Source organism: Chaetodon trifascialis, chromosome 12, assembly GCF_039877785.1.
Source record: "Chaetodon trifascialis isolate fChaTrf1 chromosome 12, fChaTrf1.hap1, whole genome shotgun sequence".
NCBI classification, from domain to species: Eukaryota; Metazoa; Chordata; class Actinopteri; order Chaetodontiformes; family Chaetodontidae; genus Chaetodon; species Chaetodon trifascialis.
Window position 1 is genome coordinate 9,996,430 of NC_092067.1, and position 26,511 is coordinate 10,022,940.

The 26,511-nt window shown below is 41.8% G+C and overlaps 1 protein-coding gene across 2 annotated transcripts in view; it reads left to right on the forward strand.

Moving 5' to 3' along the window:
* Positions 1-1,556: 1,556 nt before the first annotated feature.
* Positions 1,557-26,511, forward strand: part of LOC139340719 (target of Nesh-SH3) — a 29,220-nt gene continuing 4,265 nt past the window's right edge. Inside the window, exons 1-17 of one of the 2 annotated variants that reach the window (XM_070976644.1) lie at positions 1,557-1,894; positions 10,143-10,322; positions 10,411-10,479; positions 10,604-10,736; positions 11,736-11,926; positions 12,571-12,614; positions 13,351-13,399; positions 14,297-14,362; positions 16,751-18,319; positions 19,317-19,394; positions 19,786-19,965; positions 20,780-20,845; positions 23,488-23,550; positions 24,735-24,857; positions 25,228-25,317; positions 25,468-25,677; positions 26,287-26,392. In XM_070976644.1, the coding sequence (XP_070832745.1) occupies positions 1,786-1,894; positions 10,143-10,322; positions 10,411-10,479; positions 10,604-10,736; positions 11,736-11,926; positions 12,571-12,614; positions 13,351-13,399; positions 14,297-14,362; positions 16,751-18,319; positions 19,317-19,394; positions 19,786-19,965; positions 20,780-20,845; positions 23,488-23,550; positions 24,735-24,857; positions 25,228-25,317; positions 25,468-25,677; positions 26,287-26,392 (3,326 nt within the window). In that variant the 5' untranslated portion in view covers positions 1,557-1,785. The remainder of the gene's footprint in view (positions 1,895-10,142; positions 10,323-10,410; positions 10,480-10,603; positions 10,737-11,735; positions 11,927-12,570; positions 12,615-13,350; positions 13,400-14,296; positions 14,363-16,750; positions 18,320-19,316; positions 19,395-19,785; positions 19,966-20,779; positions 20,846-23,487; positions 23,551-24,734; positions 24,858-25,227; positions 25,318-25,467; positions 25,678-26,286; positions 26,393-26,511) is intronic. The other variant, XM_070976645.1, reaches the window with a different exon arrangement.

Below are 26,511 nucleotides of genomic sequence, written 5' to 3' on the forward strand. Positions count from 1 at the left end.
CTTCCTCGGGAGACACACCTCCTCTGGCGCGCAACATCATTTCCTGTCTCGTGTGATGACATGTGGGATATAATCAACTACATTAGTGGGTGGAGATGCTGGACTAAACACACACGTATGCACGTGCAAGCAGACATGTGTGCGCCTTGCACAAACGCACACATACCTTGCCCTTGAGGCCCAGTTCTGGCTGAGAGTTTTGGCTGACCACGACTAAAACTGGCTCAAAGAATCACACACATAAATTTGCAAACAAAAACTGAACTCATTGGCTGTAAACAACTTTGAGTTTGACTTCAAAGAAAGCCCAGAAGGCTGTCACCATGTGTTTGTGCATCGGAAAGCCATGTTGAATGAATGTGCGACACATGGCTACAAATGACATGTTTTTGTCAGCTGGTCTGTGGTGCATGTGACGTTAACATGTTTTTTGTCCCTGGCAGAGAATATATTTATAGACAGGATGATGAGAAACACTGTTTCCATGGAATGTATAACGGCAGTCGTAACCCGTACACTCATAACTTTTTAGATACACACAGCTTACATGACTGTTCCAATTACTCTTCAGCATTTCACGAGTGGAGTGCCTGCTCATGTTTATATGGTATTGTCGGGACCCAAACCTGAAAGCCCACTCACATTACAGGGACTTGGCTCTGTTCTGGGGACCAGAGAGTTGGTTCTGTCAAGTTTGACGGCATATTTTAGGGTTTTTTTTAGAGTAAACATTGAATCACTTTAGCACATCTTTAGTACTCATCAAATTATGTGTTGTCTTTAATTAATTGTCTTATCTTCTCTTAGCATCTTATGTTTCCCTCCATGTGTTTCCCTCCTCAAGTCTTGCCTCTTCTCCTGCTTTGATCCATCATCTCCATCCTGCTTTTTCACTCTTTTGCAGACACAAAGACATACAAAGTGTGTGTGTGTGTGTGTGTGTGTGTGTGTGTGTGTGTGTGTGTGTGTGTAGTTTGTCAGATCCAGATCTATCTATCCAGATCTTTATGGTACAGAGTACAGGTTTGTCAATCCTAGAAGTTGGATTCCATCTGTTGCTCTTCCTGAAGTTTCATCCTTGTTTTCCCATTAGGGTTTTTTTTGTGAATATTCTTCTTTTCCATAGAGTGTCTTATAGAAATCCCTTTGAGGCAAGTTTGTGATCATGTGCTGGTGTGCTGCTTAAATCACCAGGATCTTTGAGTGCATGTAAACAAGCACAGTATGGTGCATATGTGCACATGAGACAAGTTAAATAGAGGAGAGACTGAGATAGAGCGATAGAGTGAGAATAGGAACAATAAAGTGTCAAGAGGTCTCTGCACATGGAAAGTAGGATTACTGGGGACACACCAGGCTCAGCAGAGAAAAAAGAGACAGAGGAGGGTGGGAAGCTTGCAGAAAACCTCCACTCCTTTTCTAGAGAAAAAGAGTGTGAGATGGAGAAAGAGGGAGAAAGAAAAGGAGAGATGAGGGAGGGTAATGAGAGTGGGTGTGTCTGGTTCTGTCTGTCCCCTCCCTCCATTATAGAGGTATAGATGGTGCAAGAGCAGCCCGCTGCACCCAGAAGTCCAGTCCGGTGAGCTGCACTAGTCCTGAGAGCCACCAGCTCAGAGAAGTAGTCCAGCCACTCCAGAAACCTCCAGCCTGACTCCTGCAGCTGCAACACACAAACATTTATTCAATCAACGAAGTGACGCTGAGTGACATCCTCTTATTTGTGTCTCACTTCTGAGATCTCAGCAGCTCGTTACACCTGAGACTCAGAGCTGACCAACAGCACAGATGATGATGGGGATGCAGCAACACTCACACAGCTTTGTGGTCCTTCTCCTCATGGTCTTCATCTCTGGGATAGTTCTCTCTGGCCCCTCAACTCCCCGCAGGAGCAGAGGTAGGTGATGCTTGCATCAGTGTTATTGCCTTCCACTGAGACATCCAAATCAAGGGACACTATTGACTGTGAAGTGATTTATTGCGTGGACCAATGTTTGGTCATCATGGTCTTCTCTGCTTCTGGATGTCCTCCCACAGTCTAACATCCATTTAAGTGAAAAAGAGCATCAGTGTGATTGCCTGTCTATGTTATCCCTATGATGCACTGATGACTTTCCCATGGTCTTTCTCTGCCTGCTGCCAAATGCATGATAGGATATGCTTGGAGAGACAATATGTCATAGTAAGATGGATATTTGTCTCAATGATAAATGACAAGACAAAAGGTTTTGGAACCGTAACGAGACAGCCATTCACTGCAAAGTATGTTGACTGATAGATACCATTTGACACATATAGTTTGTAACATCATGAAGGAAACTGGGTGAAAATGAGGTTTATGGAAGCTTCTGATGTGCAGAAAGCTCCAAATACACACATACAGAGACAAAGCGAGCAAAGTGACAGAAATATGTCAAGGCAACAAATGCTTTTCCTCAGATATTGTTCCCTTTCCTTTCATAATGATATCATCTTAACTTTGCTTGATGTGTCCCTGATGACCACATTTGGCTTTAATGTAGCTCTGCCATGTGTTCCCCAGGGACTTGTTTTCAGTGTCTAAAAAACATAGCAAGCTATGCCCCATTGTTGTTGTACACTGTCCGTAATGCAATGCAATATGGTACATGGCTCTTATTAAAGAGCCATGTACCATATATGCTAATTGCAAAGTTAACCCTAGTTGTGAAATGTAACTCTTCCATTTTTTGAGATATAGTTTGTAAATATTAAGTTTTTCATATGTTTCTGACTTAAAGTTGTTGAAACTGTTCTGTCCCCACTGAGTCCAATAAAAGCAATACATATTATGCCCCCCCCACCCTCCATATACACAAAGCATCTAAATTTATTCAATAGGAGATTTGAAAGGATTCATATTGAATAAATGGATTTGATACTGACCTATGATTCAGTAAAATGCTGTTGAACCTGAAACCTAAAAGGAAAATCAGCTTTGCTCTCTTGAGCCACCTGTCAGGCTTTCAAACTGCCTTGATTAGAAAGCACTGGTTTTACGATCTGTGCGGTTTATCCACATTTCCCTGAAATGAGGTGAGCAGACACAGTGAAATAGGTCAGTTACTGCTCCCAGGTTTTAATGAAAGCGTTTCCAGGTGGGGGGTCAGGGGTTAGACTTGTAGACAACCTGCTGGCATGGCTTTCCTGGAACTGTATCCACCAAGCAGATGATCATATGAGTTTATAAGCTGGCTAATTATTTTCATTCATTGCCCCGTGCAAAAGATTTTATACCATTTCATTTATTTCAAACCTATTACAACTCTTATTAAGGAGATTTTATCAAGCCACCTGAAGAGAGCCTCAAATTAAACACAGACAGCGCAGTAGAAATATCATTTCTGGCCAGCACAAACCACACATGTCCAAAATGTTTCCAAAATATCAACAGCAACATGGAAATTATCACAGCATCTTTGCTCTATATAAATCATTGACAAATCAAATCACTATTTGGAGGCTTTTGTCAATAGTTTGAAGATAAATAGTGTCAGAGCTCCCAAACCCCTCAGCCACAGCCACATGCAGTGTTTTCTTTTCCAACATGCCACAAAGGAAAGCATAAAACAGGCACACTTTAATAAGTATATTATAGCATATTGAGCCCCTTCTGCCTGATTAGGATTCCCATGACATTCTTGGAAAGCAGCAAATTTTCCACAAACGTTTTCCATATTGTCTCATTATCTCATTGCTGCACACACGCACACACTCGCGTGCACACACGCACACTTGCTGGCTTTCCATCTCTGAATTTATGCTTCACAGCCATGCTCTATTTTGCGAGTTAAACTTGGGCGCCCTTTGGAGACTTTGAGGTGAGCAGACGCAGTCGGTATGAAGAGGTAAGCACAGTGGAAAAGGCTGCTTCCAGTGCGTAACTGGCTGGCTGAACTTGGCTTGCAGACAAATCTCAATGTGCAGCTTTGGGAGCTAGATGAAAGGGGCCATGTGTCTGTTTTTGCTTTGGGAGGAGAATTAAACGTCTGTATCTGTGTTCTTCTTGGATCAAGCCCCTAGTTTCAGAATGAAATGCGTTACGCAATGAGGTGTTTGCTTTCTTGTGTCATAGATATTATAGCATAATACATAGGGTCAGAGTTGACTGGTTAGGTCAGGATAGGTTAGATGATCTGTACTTCCCAACGTGTTTAACTCTCATTAACGTGTTTTTCACTACAATAACCAGACTAGGTGTGTATGAGACACTCTGTATCTGAATGATTTCAGTTCTTTGTAATACAAGAAATAATTTACCACCAGTTCACTTCAGGACAATATATGGCCTGGAAACTGCTGCTGAGCCAGACAAAACATGGCCACCTGTGTAGAATAATGAGACTGGAATATAGAAGAAGAAAGGAGAGGAGATTGGAGGACAAGACAGATGAATTCAAAGTACCTCAGGAAGTTGAAAGAGACCAGGTCGATGGAAAGATGGCTGCTGACACATATAGGACAGCAGAGATGGAGTGAAGGAGGAGAAGGATGGGATGGAGCAACGCTTCAGGGAAAACAGCTGTTGCTCTGCTGACTCTGACAGGGGGGATATATATTGTTAGAGCTGAGGAACCAACATCGAAGCCCCCAAGGTAAGGGGGAAAATCTTGGAGCGTAATCCCAGGCACAGCTCTTTCCCGCTGCGTCGCAAGATGAGGCCTCTTGTGAACCTAAGAGGTGGACCGGATCAAACAGGCTCCTGCTGTATTACAGTAGATATTCGGCTTTACCCCAGTCTGCAGGTTCGGGATATTCCCATTAGAGCTAATATAGGTCAGTTCAGCTTTCGTTTGCTCACCAGCTAAATTATTTCAAACCCTCTGTGCTCTGGCTGGCACAAGCCTCAGAGAGATTTTCACACTTCATTGCCCTAAATGAAGGTGACTGTTTTACCAAGGGGCCATAAAACATCTGTCTCTGTCTCCATGGTGCAGGAAACCAAGTCTCCTCTCCACCTCTCCTCTTCCAGGACAGAAACCTGAGAGGCTGAAATACTGTAGACTGGAGCTGCGTAGAATCACTCAGAGCAGCAGCCACACAAAGGCAGGATACCATGTGTGGCAGGAGGAGTGTCATCTACACTCAGTTTAATTGATTCTGTAGACGTGAAAGTGTGTGGTACATCAAGGCGAACTGACATGACTTCATTATTCTGTGTCACCTCCAGCCACCAAACCTACCACACTCATTTCAACGAGGAGTGGAAAAGTTCTTTTCCATTGCATATTTTGAAAATAAAACAAGCCTCGTAGCCCTGTTCCAAGTTCTTTGTTTTGTTGAGGCTTTACTTCAGATATTTATAGTTCATTAGTTCACACATCAGCATGAGTGGAAAAGTCTTGTGGTGATCTCAGTGTATTTATTCTCTGAGAGTTTACTTTAACGCAGTCCTCCTCCTCACAGAGAGAGAGTAGAGTACAAGGGGGCTGCCAATGGCGGAAATCTGTGGCTCGATAATGTCAGACAGTAAATCAGGATGTGTTGATGCCAAAACTGCACATACCGCATAGATGCAAGTTTTCATATTCATTTTCAAATGCCAAACACACAAATATCATGTTGCACTGCAGTTGAAAGAGGAGAGACTGTGTTAGGCTGACAACCCCATTAACCTACTCCCTTTCCCTGAGGATCGTCCATCATTGCTGATGATCTAAGATAGCCACTCTGCTGAGCCAGGACTGATTTCCAGTTTGAGGGTGTTTCATCTTTTTCGGCCAGGAGGATTACATCCTCTGGCTATTAGTCCAAAACAGCATAAGTATAATGCTGAAATGTTTATTGAATGATGTGGCATTGTTTATTGCATAATCTGACTTGTTTATTGGCTGACTCCCAGCATTGTGATGGATTTGCTGGTGCAGTAATTGTTGATGAATTGGTTATGCGGGGGGTACACTGCTTATGTCACAAAATTTTAATTGAAGGGATTAGTCTTCACCATGAGATTTACAGGATATTATATAATAGACTGTCACCCACACCAAGACATTCATAAAACTGTCTCCGTCTCTCCATAGCTGACATTTATACATATGTGGCCATTTGAATCACTTTGATCTTGTTTTGCATCTCTTTGAGGTCCGTTTATGTCTATTTGTTGTTTTGTTTCTCTTTGAGGTTGCTTTACATCTCTTTGTTGTTGTTTTGTAACTCTTTGAGGTCGCTTTACATCTCTTTGTTGTTGTTTTGTATCTCTTTGAGGTTGCTTTACATCTCTTTGTTGTTGTTTTGTAACTCTTTGAGGTTGCTTTACATCTCTTTGTTGTTGTTTTGTATCTCTTTGAGGTTGCTTTACATCTCTTTGTTGTTGTTTTGTATCTCTTTGAGGTTGCTTTACATCTCTTTGTTGTTGTTTTGTATCTTTTTGAGGTTGCTTTACATCTCTTGTCGTTTTGTATCTCTTTGAATGTGCTTTACGTCTCTTTATTGTTGTTTTGCATCTGTTTCTGTGTCTCTTTTGTGTCCCATTTTTTCTCTTTGCAGTAGTTTCTTGCCTCTGTAGTTGTTTTGCATTTTCTTTTGCATCCTGTATCATACCTCCTTGTAGTCATTTGAGTAACTTTCCAACAAGATATAGTAAACAGAGGCCCTTTTTCTACCTGCTAGGCCTGTTCAGTAATCCATCCATTGTTTTAAGGGTATTAAAGGTAAGATGAAGGATTTGATTATACTTGTGTTACATGTCTTTTGGTGAGGCTGTAAATCTTCAATGGACTCTTGTGTTTCACAGGGTCACCAAGGTCACCAGCAGAGCTGCCCTCAGGAAGAATTTAAATTCAAATAATCAATGAATATTTTCCTGACTATTCATCGACACAGCCACAAACAACATTACTTTGTGGCATAGTGGTTTTTTTGTCTGTGGCCAGCCAAATTGTCAATTGTTTTTCTTTGTACTGTAGTTGATTGATTATCAGGACTGTGACTGGATCCTGGAAATACTGATAAGTCTTAACAGTCCCTAAGCAGTGTGTGGGCCAAATGGCTGGGCTCTGGATGGGTTGTCCTGGGAATGAGCCGGTGTTTGCTTGTACTGGAGTTTAAAGTTGCCAGAAGTTTCCTAATGTTTCATACACTCTGAGCCCCTTTCCTTCTGACTCAGTCTCACTTGTGTTTTATCGGAAATATTGATGAGGGAATCAAAACAAACTCATTTTTGATAGGAAACACATAGCTGGAAAAGCATGAGGGTATTTTTCAAAAATCCAGGGCTTCCCCCTCTTTCACTGTCAGTGTCTGTTTTGGTGTCTGGCAGCTGCTGGGATTATTCCTCATGCAAAGTTCCATTATTTCATTTAATGCTGAAATATGAGCCAGTGACATGCTGCGGAGAGTATAGTACAAGCCATTATCCAAGCAGAGTCTATTGTTTTAAGCCTATTACGCTCCGACTGCAGGCACGAGTGGCCCAAATCCATTTTTTTTTGCTCATAAGTGACTCAAATCTTTTTTTTCATGACAGTGTGAACAACACAAATCACATGGAATTTGATGTTTTAAATTCTTATTTCGGGTTAAAGAGTCATAATAGAATTCATGCAACTTTTATGTCACTCTAAAACTGCGAGCCTTGTCACAAGACTCTCGTGAAGAGGTGCAGACAGAGGTGCAGACATGCAGGCCACATTTAAAAAATAATGTGAACAGCCAAACAAAAAATTGGATGTATGATAGTGGAAGATTGAGCCCTATAGACTCATTTGTGATTTCCAAGTAAAAATTCTATATATATGTAGTTGAATTTATAAATTATTCAGCTCTAATTAACTGATAAAAACTTCATTTAAGAAGGGTGTGAATCATTGAATTAAAAGTTGAACTATTGAATTAAATTTAATAGAAACAGCTTAATTTGACAAACCAAATGGTGTGTTTATTCATTGATTTACATGATCATCGGCCAACTGTCAGTCATAAGTCACACTTCTTCAGTGGCCCAACTGCTCTCATCTGAGTTTTCTGTTGTTTATTAGCATGCCTGTTACAAACTGGCTAATTATTAACATGCCTTGTTCTTGGCTAGTTTTGAAGTCCACATGGCCACTTGGCAAAGGCCAGTGATGAGAGAAAACAATAAACAAATTAATCGATTCTTTGAACTTGCAGTCGCTTGCTTCACAAGTTATGATATGCTTCACTCTAGGAGACTTGCTTCATATGCAAGTTAAATGCGAACATAAGACAGTAGTAATTCCAGACAATAATGTTAATAAGTTTCTTTGGAAAGTAACAACTAAAGTTCAACACTTGAATGGCATACAAAGTTGTGATAATGAAAAAGACCATCAATTGAATGTCTGTTGTCAGAATTTACCTGATTCTCCTTAACATGCTGTGTGATTGTCCCATGAGAGATGGGCAGCTAGTATCACTGGAGTCAGATCTTAATTAAACGTGTGTTCCAGCCCCTTACACAACAAATACATCCATAATACCAACACATATTATTTCTCTTACAGACACTAAAAGCAGCCTAAACAGCGTCATGCAAGTCTCTGACAATAATACACATGCTTAATGCAACCGTTCCCCTGAGTCACAACTTTTGACACAGATCATGTTTTTCCACTATTATTGTGTTCCCCTTGACCCTCGCACCTTCTGCGACCTCAGCAACCCCTACAAAATACCAGCACTGGAATTAAAAAAGTAAAGTAAAACGAAAGTAAAAGCATTTTTCTTTTAAAAATCAATTTAAAATCCAATAGATATTATTTTTAGTGTCAGTGTGTACATGCACCACTTGCATGTGTCACATATACACAAAGGCAAGCCGTGACTATTTTATTTGTACAGAACCTTTCAAAAACAAGGTAAAAAGGAGAGAGACACAAGGCAATATTACAAAGTACACACTCTCAAAAACTGTTCTCTGTCTCTTGTTTGTTCTCAGTGAATACTACCTCTCATGTACTCCTTTCTGTTTTTGCCTATAGTATTCTGCCAAGTGGCTCTGCAGTCACTGACCAAGACCTCAGACCAAGTCACGTTTCCATGGTTGCTCTGTAAAAACCACATCACATGTAACCTCTCTTCACTCTGGTTTATTATGACCCACCCTTTGATGGCTGTCCTCATCTCATATCTGTCCCCAGGCTGTGCTGATTAGCACTATATTCTGTAGAAGTCAGTTCTGGCACAAAATGTGCAGTTTCTTGTAAAATGATGTCACTGTGTGTGTGTGTGTGTGTGTGTGTGTGTGTGTGTGCGTGTGTGTGTGTGTGTGTGTGTGTGTGTGTGTGTGTTCTTGTATGTGTGTCTGTGTGTGTCAGAGAGAGAGTGAGAGAGAGAGAAAATACTTTATTTGTGAGCCAGTGTAATACCATTTCCTTGTCAACTCGCATTGCCTTGCTCCCCTCAGTTTTAATAGTGCATGCTCTCAGATTCAGATTACAATAACAGTATAAGCATTTCAGAAGCCCATTCTGAGCACATATCTTACACCCACTCATATGCAGGCTTCAGTGTATGAAGTTTATGATGTGTGTAAGTGGCAGATGAACTTTTTATAAAAGTAATGTTCTTATCCATGTGTTATTAGGTATTTCTACTGGGATTGTTCCTGCGTGATAAAATCACAGTTACTGGTTTTCGGCAAAACTTACACCTCAGCAGAAGTTAAACCAGCGGCAAGTTTGCTTTAATTGCATGTACTCTTTGAGTGTTCCTGTGAAGTGATGGAGAACAGAAGTGTTGAATCTGGAAAGCGCAGGTCGTTAAAACAGAAGCATTTATGTAACTCTGCAAACTCTTCCTTGAAAGCTTTTCATTCTGCTTTAAAAAACAAGACTAAAATGGAAAGAAGTAGAAGAAAAAGGCTTGTCTGAGGGTTGTAGATACTGCACTTTGCCCATTTTTGTGCAATATTTCCTTTCTATTACTTGTGATATGTATTTTGATCATTCTGATTTCCTTTTTGACTGAAAGTGACTGAAAGCTTGGTTTTATTTTTATTACGTGCATTGGACTGAAGTGTCCTGAACCTCCTTTTCTCCATATTTGATTTTTCTTTTTCGGTCCCTCGAGCACCTTACAGCTGTATGTCATGAATGTGGTGACATTCTTAAAACCAACAGGACTAATAGAAAAAGGAACATTTGTGTCCTCTCTTGCCTCACCAGTGAGACGTCAGAACATGAAAGTCCGTATCAGCGCCACAGGAGACACCATTGTGATGAAGTTTTTGCGTCCCAGCCCTGACACCAAGCTTGAGGGTTACATCCTGGGCTATGGCAGCAGCATGTTCTCCAAGCAGTTCATCCAGCTGCCTGAGAACGGACAACCATATGAGTCTGAGTTCGGTAAGAAAGCCCATGAATGTGTGTGTTTGCCATGTTCTGTGCCTGTCAGCTCAGAGGATCTATAACCTCCAGCTTCTTCTGTGTTTAGATGCTGAGCCAAAGTACCTTATCGCTGTGCAGCCCATCCCAACCAATGAGGTGAAAAAGCAATGCACAGGTAATGCTCCTACAAGGATTTCATAGGAAAAAAATCATCATCAGGGTGACCTGATAGAAGTAGCATTAAGATATGAAACATGAACACTGGAGTGTTGTAAAGGTCAAACTTTTTTTTTTCTCAGGTAAAGTGGAAATGGAGAAGCCGCTACACTTGGTCATTGGCTCGGTAACACCCACTTCTGTCCTTCTGTCCTGGGGGACTCTGCTGAAAACCCCCTATGAAGGCAACGTCATGAATGACTGTCTTGAGGATGGGTGAGCTAACACACCCACTCCCACACCCACCCACACACCCATCCACACATCCACACACACACACACACACACACACACACACACACACACACACACACACACACACACACACACACACACACACACACACACACACACACATCATCATCATGGTTGTTTCTGTGGCTTTTGTTTTTTAATCAGCTTTTTAACAAGTAACATACTGTGAATTGTGGCCAGTCACCTGATTCAGTTGGTGATTCGGTGAAGCCAGTTCAGTTCAGTTTGAAAATGTTACGCTTAAGTGTCATTTGAACACTTCTCCTGCCACAGAGAGATGAGTGGTACAGATGCACAGATGTACTGGAAAAATTTCCAGCCTTTTCATTTCATGTATGCTGGCTGTATTGTTGTATTGGTAAGCACAGGAACAGATGGTGGACAGATAAGTCACTCACACTCTCTCACGCACTCACAATATCTGGGATAACTGCACGAACAGTAAATAGTTCCCTGAAGTCACTCAGGTTACTGAGCAGTGCATGCACACAGGTGTTAAGGAGAGGAGTCCACCCACACAACATATGTGACACAGTTTTCCTTCTCTCAAAGAAATCTCAAATACCATTTTGGACGCATTTGATGAAAAACTCCTACTCTGCCTTTTATGTCTAATATTAGTTTGATATGTATCTCATGTGTCGTGATGCATCCTGTGTAGTCCATGCAGGAGTGCATGCATTTCTCTCAAAAGGAGTTGTTTGGACATTGTCAGCATTGTTGGCATTCGCCTACATACTGAATAAGACAAGACATTGGGATTTTATGGCATTTAACTACAGTTTTACCATGACATTTAAGTGTAACTGCCCCTAAAAGCAGCCTCTTGAATGAGAGACAAAATGTGAAGACAAAAACACGTTTCTTTTTACTTCTTGATATTCTATCATCTGGATGTCTGAGTTTCTTAACAGACTTACTGTTTATCTTCATGTTTGTTTTGCTCTGTCCTTGGCTCAGACACTACACAGTGCGTTATCGTGAGAGGAACAGGAAATGGAACTACCAGACCTGCCCAACTAGTGACACGGTCATTGACCATCTGAAGCCCAACACAGAATATGAGTTTGGTGTCCAGTCCAACTCTAAGGATGGCACGGGGATGTGGAGCAAGCCAGTCATTCACAACATCAGCACAGGGGGCATAGAGGGTATGCTTGATGCTTGATTTCCACATGATATCATCACTCTGACCCTCACGACAACGGTTCACAACAATTATCTCTCAAAAGTATTGACAAACAGAATCAACAAAGATCCATGCAGCAGTTTATTGTTGCTACCTGAACTTTGACACAAAGCCTGAAATTTTGAAATTTTATTTTGAAACAGAGTTTGTCAGTTTGATCACCAGACTTTCTGGTTATCTGTGGACAGATTTATTGTTCAGTGTTACACAGCTCCTAAGAAAGCATTACCCCGTGTTATTTCTGTTCTTTCCGGTCTAAAAGTTTGCACAGTCATATAGAAAACAGCCCTTTTCCTAATTTAGCAGTTTCTTCAATGTTTTTCATGTAAATAAAGAATGGAAGATCTAACTGAGTCTTTGAGTGGCATCACATGCAGATGCTGTATCATGTTTCCACCCAGGAGATGCTAACTAGTGTTACTGAATGAAATCCATCTTGTGGTTAGCTTGCATTACGATTGAGGAACTCTCTCATTCAGTCTTCTGATATGAAATGCATCGAGAGCAAAGCATGTTTGTAATGTGGTTTTATGTAGTTCCCTCACTTTCCATTAGCTCCACAGTGTTGATCTCTGTGCTGATTTTTATCTTGTGTCATGTTTCTAGAGAAGGCCATCAGGAAAATCTTTAAACGTCCCCTCAACTCCGTGGTATGTATTGGACACACTTTTAATTTTCTTATCAAAGCATAACCAAAGCATTATAACTAATATTATGCAGTTGTTGCCAGTAGTTGTAGAATATGCTAAATTAAATAAGTGTCATAAACTAGTGAGAGTACTGAGACTGCGCGGGTACACTTCCTCCCCTCGAAATGAATATTTTTGAGAACAGGGTGTGTATTCGGAAAAGGCAATGTGCTTTAGAGTCCATGTTGTGCACTTCAGTGAGCTTATGCTATTCTCAGGGTTGTTTGCCTCATTTATTTTCCATCCAACTGCCGAATGGAAACAGCACCAGTCCAGCCAGGATCAGCCAAGCCAAGAGAGCAGTCTGTCACTAGCTAACTTCTGGAGTGGAACAAAAGAGAGGAGAAAAAAGAGGGAGATGAGGAGGATAGAAGAGGAAGGATAACAGTGTGGAAATGAGTCGAGAGGACAAAGGTGGCACTGATTTGGGAGAATGCAGGCCTTATGTGTCACGTGCTCCTGGCTCTGTTCTCATAAAGCATCACAGCTGTTGAGAATCAGTCACAACACTTGCCCTTCCAGAGGGAAACTTCGAACAACAAGCTTCTCACCGGGGACTTAACTAATTCAGCATAGAGAGGAGGGTCTAGGAGTTCTGAAACACAGAGAGAGAGATGACATTGAGGTCAAATGCCAATGCTTTGACTTGTTTTAAAGACTAATTCTTCTCCTTGTCTTTTTGTCTTCCACCTCTCAGAAACCTTTCACACCAGGTCCACACTCCTTCCCCTACGCTCCTCGCCATGGTAAGCCAATAGAGACATGCTGCTTTTATCAAACCCACTGAACCCCTTTTTAATACAGCAGCAGGATTTTTTATAACATGCTATGATTTATCGCTGCTCAGAAATGTCTGTTTCAGCCCTTCTCAGTGACCCCTGCTTTAAGACTCAGTACTGGAAGAATTTTAACAAGAATGTTGATTTATCGTTTTGCACACAGGACCTCATCATATCCAGCCTCACGTTTTAAAAATGATGCCATGTAGAGTAAAGCTGCTTTGAAACTGTTCATGATGACGAGCTAAGCACAAAATATTATGCTGCACAAATCAATAACTCAAATGACCATGTGTGAATGTGAGGGTCATTCGCAGTGATGAAACCTCAGTGTTTAACGTTTAGGCCCACAACTCAACTGTTTTGGTCCATCCTCACTGTTCTCATCATTGTCATCTCAGCAAAAAAAGCTCCAAAAACCCTCCGTACACTACTTGCCCTGCACCAAACAGACAGAGTTAGTTACTTGCTGGTGTACATAGTGGAGCATTTATCAACAAATGGGCCATATATTTCCCTCATGAGTTGGTGAAGTCCAAAAACAGAGTGAAAGTGAGAATGAATGTTATTGGACTCAATTGCCCAGGTGACCAGAAACATGACTTTTCACCATATCAACTTAAAAGGTGTTTCAATGTTGTGTTTACACCATCTTTCCACTGTCCCTATATGGCTAAGAACCTCAGGATGCTGGGTTCAGATATTGTAGGACATTGGGGACACTGTTCCCTCAAAAACACGTTTTACTGGTGTGAAACAGGTTCAGGAACATAATTCTTCTACGTGACTCTTTTTTTTCAGGACTATGAGGACATCTTATGTGTAACTCCTTAACTTGAACCTCTCCTCCCTTGTCCTTGTCAGTTCACCATAACAGGACCCAGGGCAGACTGCCCCTCTCCCGGAACATAGCCCCAAAGACAACTCTTGGTAATGACTTTTCTGACCTAAAGCTGAGTTCAGAGGTCAGAAAAAACTCTTGACCTTACATCTGACCATTCGACCTGACATCTCTATCACTATCCTGCACATCTTAGCTTGTTGTTTACTGTACATACATCTTTTTTCTTTACTTTTTTTTTACATTCTATAGGACATACAGTAATAACTTTTCTCCCAGGTCTACTAATGTGCACTATATTTCTCAGCTCCAACCACAACCACTAAACAGGAATCTCTGTCGACCCCTGGACCCACACTGCCTGTGGTCGCCAAACAGCCAATCGGTAAACAAGTGAATCATGGTTCTTTTTGAAGAAAGCTTCATGGCTCTCGTTCCGGCTGTATGTAATCATAGACTTGATAGACTGTAATTGAGATGCTGCCAGTGCTTTACAGTGTCATTTGTAAGTAGCTGCATGAGCAAGAGAGGCATGTTCTGAGTGAGAACAGTAGTTGGACCCTCCCTGTGGAAACTGAAGGTGTCAGCTGTTTGAGCTGTGAAAAGTGTAAGGTAGGTGGCCTTGGCTGCATGGCATTTTAGCAAAACAACAAAGCTTGCAGGGATTCTTAATGATGGTTTTAAGGTTTTATTGTGTAAATTATTTACACAGTGACTGATTTGCAAGATATAATCTATACAATTTGATCACAAGCCATGGCTCAAATCGAAAAAAGTCGAAACACGCCATCCAGCCAGCAGTACTGTAGATAATCATCCCCGGTCGCTCAGAAGAAGCACTGAGAACCTTGTTAGGTGCTGCATTTCAGATCAGTCATATCTCAAATATACAGACAGTATATCTTAATTTTCACTGTCTCTCATTTCTTTGCCATTCGTAAATCTATCATTGCCAACTTGTCCAGATCTTGCATCAGTCAGTAACACTACATAAGATATGTTGTTGTTCAATTCACAATTCTGTTTCTTCTTTCAGTATTTACAGTATGATTATTCATCTCCATTTTTACTGATTACAGACTTGAGGCTTTTGCTTTCAATGCAGCGCAGGTGATGGTGTAAAGTCTGCATGACAGAACTGCATGCACCAAACAGTCCTCTCTCTCCAGCAGGACCTCAAGCAGACTTTTATTTTCTTCTTTTCTTGTACTTTTCTTTGTATTTCCCTGTCTTTCTGTGTCCCCTTCTCCAAAATTACTATTTTATTATAGTGCCAAGTGACCTTAATTCTTATTAAATAAGTTTTATCATACAATATGACACCAATCTGAAGGCAAAATCCTTGTGATGAACTTTAAAATTACTGACTTAAAAAGATGAACTTTTCATGATTCCCAGAGGGGAAATTCAGGTGGAGGAATAAGTACAGGTAAAGAGCGACAGTAAAAAACAAATAGAAGTGTATAATAAATTGAGAATAGAAATAAAAATAGAAACTAATTTTGATGATAAGAGTGACATAGCTGTGTGATTAGTAGCAGCAAGAGCTTGAATACACCATAGGTTTGGTGTCAGTGACTTCTCTCATTTGGGGAAGAAGCTCAGACTCAGTCTCTGATAGATCCATTTTCTTGGGCTGAATTGCCTCAGAGGATCCAGTCCCTGTACACAGCTACAAAGCTAAAATTTCCATTTCTTTTTAATATACAGGAGGCAATTCCAGGAAACAATCATTTGACCTATGTTGTGACCCCTGTTCTTGGTTGGTTGGTTATTTCCATTGAATAAGCCAATAGCTAAAAAAACAGAGGTATTTTAAACATTGCATATCCATAAAGTTGAGTTTAAGTTTAGGAGCATTTGCTTTGTCTTCCTGCAGTTTCTCTCTCTCTCTCTCTCTCTCTCTCTCTCTCTCTCTCTCTCTCTCTCTCTCTTATTTTCTGACTTCTCTTTTTCTCTCTCATCTCTGTCACTGAGGTGAACATCTGATCAGATTGAACAATCAGTTTAGAATGGTCCATCAAAAACCCACAGCAAGCCATCAATCAGCAACTATTAAACCCTTGAGGCACAGCCAATGGATTTGGATGGCTGTCAATCACAGGCATCCTGGCCTTGGTAGCCAAATCTGTCTGCAGTGACACGGCTGTTACATTGCAAATACCTCCATATGGTCTGTCTCCCTTTGAAATTAGACCCCCTCGATCAGATTAGTGCCAGGTAGAGGTTATTGTGTAACCTGTGCTTCAGTCCAAGGTTGGCTCTGTGAGTTCTCAGGCCAGTAGTTGTTGGCACTTCTGCTGATCTAAATTTCAACTGTTCCCTAACTGCCTTTTTGTCTTGGTTTCATCATTTTCTAGACAATAAAATTATATTTTTTTATTATTTTTTTTATGACACAATATTCTATATGAAATTATATTTTACAGCATAGTTGTGGCTTCATGGCCATATTTTCTCTCTCCCACACAACCCAGGAGGAGGAGACCTCTCCAGATCTGTCTTGCCTCCTTTCCCGGAGGTCCTGTTCGGTCCCGAGCACCATCCACCACTACACATTACAGAAACCATGGCATCTGAGCCAGTCCTCCTGACAAATGTGAAAAAACATGGAGGACATCCTCTGAATCAACCACAACAAAAGCCTAAGTCCCATCTTCATCCACAACCTCAAATTAACGCCCAGCTCCAGCCACAGTATCGACCACAACCAAAACCCCAAGTCCAAAAACCTCAACTAAAGCCCCAGGGCAAGGCTCAGTCTCAACCAAAACCTCAACCAAAACCCCTTTTCCGAACTCAACCACGACCCCAAGCACCATCCCAGCTCAAACCCCAGACCCAACTTCAGCCAAAACCCCAACCAACATTCCAGCCCATTCTCAAGACCCTGCCTCAACTCCAACCAACATCCCAGCCCATATTCCAAACTAAACCACAACCACAACCAACATTCCAGCCCATACACCAGACCCAACCACCATCACAACTGCAATTAACATCTCAGCCCATACTGCAGACTGAACCACAACCCCCATCAACATCCCAGCCCATATTCCAGCCCCAACCACAACCAACATCCCAACTAATGCCCCAGACTCAACCACAACCCCAACCCCCACATCAACCAAAATTCCAGCACATACTCCAGAACCAACCGAAATCCCAACCTCAATCCCAACCAACATCCAAGTTCGTAGCTGAGATCCAACCAACATCCCAGCCCATACTCCAGACCCAACCTAAATTACAATCTCAGCCAAAGAAACATCCCCAATCACAGCCTCAAACGGCTACCCAGCTCCAGGCTGAGAAACGACCTCAACCAACACTCTGGCCAAAACACCAGGCCCAACCTCAAACACAACCACATCTAAAGAACCAGACCCAGCATCAAGTTCAACCAACTCCACAGCCCACACCTCTGGCATATCGTCAAACAGCTAAACCAACACGAACACACATACCTCAGACACAACAAGCACTACCAAAGTTTCACATCCATCCTGAACCTCAACCACAAGCTACAGCTCAGTCACAAATCCACACGCATCCTCAACTAAAAATCACAGAGCCTGAACTAACCACCAAGCAGAAGTCTAAGGCCCAACCAACACCTAAACCAAAGATACATTTTTCTCAGTCCAAGTCCAAGACACAACATCCAACAGAGAGCCAACCCAAGCAAAAAACAGGTCCTCAGCCAAAGAGCCAGCACAAGCCCCAACCACCACCTCAACCAAAAAAGCAGCCAAACGCTCACCAAAAAAATCAGCCAAAGCCAAAATCCACAACAAGAGACCAACAACAACTTATCCCAAAGATTCAGCCATGGCCTCAATCACATTCTCCAACAATGACCCATGCCCAACCTGTAACTCATTTTCTGGATGTTCCCCAACCACAACCTTCACCAAACACTGAGACTCATTCCCATCTTGAACCTCTACCCAAGCCACACCGTGCATATAGGCCCAAACCACAACCTCAACCTGGGACCCACTCTGATGCCACCAAGGTCTCCCCAAGGCAGGCTGTCCCTACGGGTAAAGACCCTAGTTTTTGCCATCAGCAATCCACACAATTAAGTGTTTAGACTTTAATTAAAATTACAGTTTAAAAGGGGGCATATTGATTGGAATTTTGATTGTATTTGTATTGAGTTTTTAAGGAAATTTTGTCAAAAGCAGATTTATTTTCTTACTGTCAGACTCTGGTTAATAAATTCCACATATTTTCAGATAATCTCAAAGGGTTGCTGAAAATCAATCGTTTAAATTGAAACAGATTTTTTATTTAGAAACTCCTCCTTATCATGGTTTAATTTTTGTAATTGGTTAATCAGAGAGTCCATATAGACATGTGGCATCTAAATTGGTCTCTACATGTAAGAGTTTACCCTTGATGGATGTCATGATCACAACAAATACAACCCCGGTTCCAAAAAAAGTTGGGTCACTGTGTGAGTGTAAATAAAAACACAATGTAATCATTTGTGTATTAAGTGTTGCAGAGCCCATGTAGTAATCTCCTTTATACAATTATAAGTGGTGATCCTCACTCCATCCTTGCTTGTGAATGACTGAGCCTTTTGAGGATGTCTCTTTCATACCCAATCATGATACTATCACCTGTTACCAATGAACCTTTTTACCTGTGGAATGTTCCAAACAGGTGTTTTTGGAGCATTCCACAACTTCCCAATCTTCAGTTGCTCCTGTCCCCACTTGTTTAAAACACGTTGCTGGCATCAAATTTGGAATAAACAGCAGCAGCAGCAAAAAATCAGTGAAGTTGATGAGGTAAAACATTAAATATATTCTCTATGGACTGTTTTCATTTGAGTAGTATATTGTATTATATAAGGAGTATGTTTTACTCAACGTCTTTTTTGGAATCGAGGTTGTACCCTTACCAGCTACATTGATTTTAAACCCACAGTCATGTCCTTGTGTTTTTAGGGTAGGATATGCCCCTTTAAAAGTCAAAAATACATTCATTTACAAATTATCTTAGATAAATAGTGAGTTTTCTTTCATACAGCTCCTAGTCCACCGGAAGAGGGCAAGCCTCTACCAAGACCTGCCCTGGCTACTGAGAAGGCTGGTAGTTACAATCAGGGTAAACACCATAACAAGTTTGTCCCATTACCATCTCTGCTTTTGTCAAGTCACATGGAACCCAGTGCTTTCAGTTGTACTTCAAACCATTGGATGATGTCACTGCTTCCCCATCTCCATCCTACCACCCTACACCACCCCACCCCATCATTATCCCTGCCTCCATGTGTGCCTCCATTTTCAGCCCAGCACACTCACCTCACCCTTGCCCACTCACAACCAGAGCAGTCTGGCTAGTTCATTCTCATTTATGCCTCTCTGTCATTTCATTCATTCTCTACTCCTCTACATTCTTTTTCACTGTGCTCTATCATTTATTCCACCTAGGTAAAGCTGTCAAGCTCAGAAGTGGATCATCCCTAACCTCCCCAATTGCCTTTCTGCTCATCTAGGTACTGGTGTCCACAGATTGTCCATTGCTGAAGTTCCTCGCTCTCCCATTAGCTCCTCAATCCCTCCAGCAGGAAGAAACATCACGCAGTCTCGTCCTCGGGTTCCACCTCGTAATAGTGTACGACCATTTTCTCCATCAAAGACATTCGCCACCCCTCTCAGTTCCAGCACACCTGGGGGTAAAGGAGTACTCTCTTCCCTTCCTGTCATTCACTTTTCCTGACTAGCTACCTCGGGTTATCCTCTCTTGTCAGCCTTCTCACGCTCTCATCTGCACCTGTGAATCTACAGAAGAAGACCAACAAACTCAAGGCTCTTGATTTAGCACATGATCTGTGTTTGAATGTATACATTAGATATTTGGATGCTTGTGCCTTTCTCCTTTTCTGGCTCGATCTTCTGCTTCACCTCCTTGTACAGTCCATATGTTCTCCACGCTCTGCCACATGTGCTCCGTGTGTATTTCATAGTTTTACCACTAGCAGCAGTGGCGTCTCTGGGGTCAGGATCGTTAACATGATTTACGGTCCCTCTTGCTGGCCGGGTGGGAAGTCTGGCCACAGCACTGGCCAGGACACACCACATTTTACACCAACTATGCCAAGCCAAGCACTGTGTAGACAGTACAGCTGCCAGAGCCAGTCTCTTTTTCTTTCTCTCTCCGTATCTCTTCCTCTCTCAAACACACGTGCACACTTCCCAAAGAGTTACAGAAGAAAAGAGAGTCAAAAATGTCGAACAATAGAATTTATGTTTTAAAGTCATGGCAATTCCATTTGTATATCCAGAACATCTGTAAAACTAGGTTGAACACACAAACAAGTCTCCGGCTTTATTGTCAGTGACATAAATTTTGACAGAGAGACAATTAAGAAAATAGTTAGTGAGAAAGAAAGACAACAAGCATTCTTTCTTTTCTTCTTATCTGGTATTAGTATGTTTACCACAGTGACACAAAACATTTTATAACAGACCTTTTTCTCCCTCCAACAGCCGATGGGGTGCATCATAGGGGCATTGCTCTTCCTAAACGTGTGGCGTGGTCCAGAGAGCAACCTGGTAAAGACAAACCAAGATAATTGCCTTTCAGCGTTCCTCACTCACTAACATAAGAATCCGTGTTGTGTCCCGTCCCACACAGTCACACTGATCTGCGCTTTTGTCGCAACCCTCTCGTGCTTTGTGATTTTCAACTTGTCTGTGTGACGTTTTGTGTCTGGTCCTGGTCTGTGTTGTCCAATAAGTATAGTCCCAGTAGCTTATACTTGACTGAGACTGAAGCCATATATATAATTCTGATTTTGCTATTATCTTGTCTACCACACATATGGACTCCAAATCAGTAACTGGTTTGAATTCATTTAAGAATAGCTTTAGCCTGCTTGTTGTGAAAGGTGAGTGTGGTTTGCCCTTTTTTTATGGTCAATCACATTGGTTCCATCCTGCCAGGCAGTCTCAGCTAATTAAAGTAATTGAATCTATCTCAAGTAGTAATGCAAACCACGTCTGGACCGCATGTATTAATGGTGAAGCTCCCTCACTCCTTGTTGTTTGGAGCTGTGAAGAGAGGTTGTGCTTCAGTCCCATGTCACAGCTGGTGTGTGTTATTTCTGGAAACTTTGACAGTTTCAGAGGTCTTCAAGGAGTCACAAGGCTCTCTGGAAGCAACTCTACAGAAAAGAATATTTTGCCTGCCACCCTGCACACATATTCAAACATAAAGCTGCTAATGACTGTACCTTTCTAAAAAAAAACCTAACCAACACATAGTTCACCTCCTAACCCCACGAAGTAAATGCAACCATGTATCCAATGTGTCATTATTCTTTCTTATACTAAACTGCAATCTGCATTGTATTGTGGACAAAAGCTGGTAGAGAGTTTGCTTTTGCCATAAATTAGCATGTTTCCTCAACAGTTTTCTAGAGCTCAGTTCCACATTGGCATTTTAACTTCAGTTTGTTTCAAAGTTCCACTTATAGTGGACAGCATAATGGACAGTGTCCATTTATGAAATCTGAGCGTGTGTTGCAGCAGCCCTGGCGATGTGAACATTGGTATGTATTTCAGTGGGAATATTTTTCTGGACTCTGGGTAAATCTTTGTGGTTTGCATGCACGTATTTTCACGTTCTTGCCCTGAAGAGGAAATTATATGACAGAAACCAGTGCTCACACCACTGCTGCTGTTTTACATCATGTATCTGAGTCTGAGGCCTTTGGCACATCAGAGACTCTGCCTTCTGTTTGAGGGGTTTATTGTATGACAGCAAGCCAAACACACCCACTGTAGAAACTGTACCAACCAGATCATATTGTATACATTGTAGACATATTGTTGACATCTATATTGTTGACATCACATCTTTTCACCATGGCCTTGTTCTCATTCCCTGCCCAGTTAATCATGACTTCACTCTTCTGTGCCGTATGTACCCCTGTCATTCGTATTTGTATATCTTGAGACTGGCATTTAAATTACAGCGTCATCATATTGCGCGACTTCATGTATGAACATATGTTTGCCATTAGCCATCAGTTATACCATGTGTGAGTCCGAGGCACCCATATTTTCTCAGAGTTAATCAGTGAGACTTGTTGGCAGATGTTGTTTCAGTTGTCTTGATAGTCTCAACTCCTTTCTCTTGAGACATCACTGATTTATGCTGACCAGGAGATGGTCAGCTCCAGGGAGGAGAGGAATCCAAAAGAAATGTCTTGTTGGCCTCAATAGTTGGACAATTACAGAATCTTATTGGCAGAATGACCATTAATGAATCTCTGAGATAAGGAAATGGCAAATGGTGAAGGGAGTGGATGCTCTGGAATTGAATCATAACAGTTAAAATGGATTACACCTCAGCAACTCTGATATGAAACATGTAAAAGAAACCTCATGTATCAAGCACAACTAAGATATCACAACAAAGATTTAGAAACATTAAATCATGGCAAAACCTCCCATGTTAAGACATCTGGGGTTGACAGTTTGGTGTTTTCATTACAAAGCCTTGCTCTTCCTTTTAATTTCATGTGTTCGTTAAAGCAGTGGAGAGTGAAACTGATCTGGTCTTCGTCTCACAGCTTGGCTTGATCATTATTTTATTGTTTTCTCTCTGGTGCAGGAATTTTGTGGAAAATTTCGTGGTCAGCATGAGATCCATAATAATCTTTTCATAGGAGGGAGTCAAAATCATACAAAAATGTTATTGGACCTGCTACATTACTTTTCAGCTGAGGATTCACGCAGGATTTTTAAATTCCTCAGTTATTCTTCTGGGGATTTAGGGTGAGTGTTTAAAACAACGGTTTATGCTTTCATAGTTATTAAACTCTTGACGTGGTTTTCATTAGTCATAGGCCATGGCAGTGCTCTGTGGCAGCACTTCACAAAGTGACTTTTTAGCATTTCACATGCAATCTGCTTGGCTTTTATGTGCTTTATTGTTGCTTGTATTATGCCTGTGTTTGTGTACTCATTTTTCAGCACACAGTATTACTGCGGTCTTCTGCCCTGCTAAATATCTCCCCTTTTTTGAACCTATAAACTCGACAGACTTTCATCATTATTGCACTATTAAAATAACCAACAACATTGTTTTCAGTCTTGTGTTTGTCCTTCAGTGCCGACCACCTGTTCACATTCTGGAGAATGTGATTCTTAATCTGAAATGGACTCTTGTTTCCCAGAATTCCCTGCAGTTCTGCGTCCCCCTATTCCTGTCAACAAGAGACCCAACCTGGTGGGGAAACCCAGTGACCATGGTGAGGGACACAGTGATGGCTGTACTGACCACTGAACACTGCTGCACCTTGCGTGTATTGTAATTTTACACAACACCGAGCCTTGGGAAGGCTGGACTGACAACTAGCCTGGTTCTGTCGGCCCGAGTTGCAACAAGCGGAGGTCTGAGGTTGAAGACCCCATCTGAACCACAAGTCACTTTTACACTCCTTTTCTGTGCCGATTCAACAAACAAGATACATCATGTTAACGTTGTAGTGCTGGTTATGCAGATTTTGGTACCTCTGGACACAGCCAGGCTAGCTGTTCCCCCACCGTTTCCAGTCATTTTGCTAAGATAAGCTAACAGGCTCATCTAATTCTTGAACAGAACGTGAATAAACCTTTAGAATTTCCCCCAAACTACCACAACTTGAAGACATAAATACTACGAAGCTTGTTGTTCGATTCCTCAATGAGCATGACTTTCTTCATTTTCTTCCCTGTTAAAAATCTGTCCATCTTGTATTTTACATGTTGTTTTGTTGTCTGAATGAAGCCTGCTAAACTTAATCTTCATAGCCTTGCTAGCGTGAAAACACTCTTGTTTGTTTATTAGTCCCACATGAGGCCGATTTATTCAGCTTTAGTTCCACTACACGTTTTTCCACATGGTCACGTCTCGGCTGCGGTACCTCTACGTCCTCCATTATAGTTTGACAACTACTGGCTACTGGCCTACAGTAGAAAAAAAGCATGCAAAGAAATATACAGTGTTTACTAATGAGCAAAACAGCATTCATCTTCAGATTACAGCGCATCTCAGTGGTCTTCTTTAAGGCTTTTTTCTGGACTTTCTGTGTCTCACGCTGTTCTCTCTGTCACTGGCTTCGACTCCTCATCTTTCTCTCTTTCTCCACGTGACTGTGCTTCTCTGCACAAAGGCCAGTGTGTGTGTTTGTGAGCAAGCACATGGTCCTGAGCATCTGGGCATCCTTCGTCTCAGCAGATGTATTCTGGCAGACCTTTTTCCCCTTTAAAGAGCACAAGAGATATTACTGAACAAGCAATCTCTGATCTTTCAGCAGCCAGGAAAAGGCCACTGACTTGCTCAGTGAGGATGGCCAGAGCAGATGGATCACAACTGTGGTTGACTGTGAGTCAAATGATGAGGGTGAAGAACTGATCTCTCCTCCTCCTCCTCCTCCTGCTGCTCTGTCCTCAGATAAACCCATGGACCTGAAACAAGGAGACAAGGAATCCATCTTGAAGCCATTCTCTCTGGTGACAGCCAAGCCCAAGCAAGAGCGCAGACAGCAGACAACCACCTCCGCCCCGGCAGTAAACAGTATGACTGACACCACTTTTCATGTATCTTAGGAGGAACATTATGACCCCTTATCGTAACTGCTTTCAACCCCTGCAGGCAAAACTGAGAAGCTCCATAAATCAGAGAATAATATCATTGAAAATGCTTTTGGCTTGATAAGCAGGAGATATAGCTGCAGCTTGCAGGTGGACATCGTAGTAAGAAAGAAAAAGGAGAACATTTTAAATACTAAGAGGCAGCCGAAGAGGCCGAGCGCAGGCCAGAGCAGGTGCTGGGCTGGCTTGTCATTTACCAGGGCCAGAGCTGTAAAAATGAGGACAGAGAGAGCGGCCAGGGACTCCTGGCACATCAATCCAACCCCAACTCCTCTCTCCTGTTTCCTTTCCAGGCAGCCGTTTTGACATAAATGAGAACTCCTCCATATTCAGGCCTTTGCCTGCGTCAGACGTAGACATCATGGGCAAAAAACGCTTTATAGGTAAGACTTCATCAAGGCCATTTTACATCTCCGCTGCAGGTTTAAATGCTTCATCACTCAGATCTCTCGCAGCTCTACGTCATACTGCTGCATAAACGTATACGCATGCATAAATAAAATGACTGCTGCTTTTATTCCACTCGTCTGCAGCTCCCCATGTGATCTATAAGACAGATAAGAAGCCAGATGAGCCGTGCTCTATCACCTCTTCCCTCGCTTACTTCCCTGATGAGGAGGGCAGTGATCAGAATGTGACTGGTCCTCCCCGCATACCTCCCTCAAACCTCACTGTGGTTACCGTGGAGGGCTGCCCATCCTTTGTCATTCTTGACTGGCAGAAATCTGACAATGAAACCAGAGGTAGGTACCTACGAATGGAATTTGTCATTTCAAAGGTAAGACAGAACTGTGGTTTAAAGCCCTATTTAGCGATGCCGTCAGTCTCCCAGTCACCTTGACTCAGTGAACCTCCATTATACTTAATTCTAGTATTGTTTTGGAAAATGAGCTCTGCTGTGAAGATCTCCATCTACACTCAGTCATGCTGTGTCTCCATTCGTGACAACAGGTGGTACAGAAGTAAATGGCTCTCCACAAACCACAAACTGCAACTTAGGGTTGTAATTTTCGATGATAATAATCTAATATTAATTCATTAAAGCTTTTTACAATAATAGTAATGAACTGATATCGACAGTGTTTTCCAATCCCTTTTGATTGGTGTTTATTTTGTCTTTTTATCTATAAGCTTCACTTTTATTTTTATCTATAAGACCTCTCAAATTTGTAATTAGCATTCTTAACCATTAGTAAAGCTAACCTACAACCCCTTATACTATCATGAGAATTTAGCAACAGGTAAATTGTGTTTGGAGGCTTTTCAGCATCACACCTTAACCCCAGACTTCATATCCTGCCTCAAGTTCTCTGTCATCAAAAAAGCTGAAATGCGAAATCTTCTTTTGCCAGAGTATGAAGTTGTATCCACCTCTAAAGGACCAAATGGAGAGGAGGTGTCAGTACTGACGACTAACCAGACACATACAGCCGTGGAGAATCTCAAACCAGAGAGCAAGTATGTGACTCAGACATTATCATGGTGAACAAATCATCTCATGGGACATGCTGCATTTTTTCCTTTTGTCTTCCTTTGGCCAGATAGAACACCTGTCTATATTCCTGGATAAAATAGTG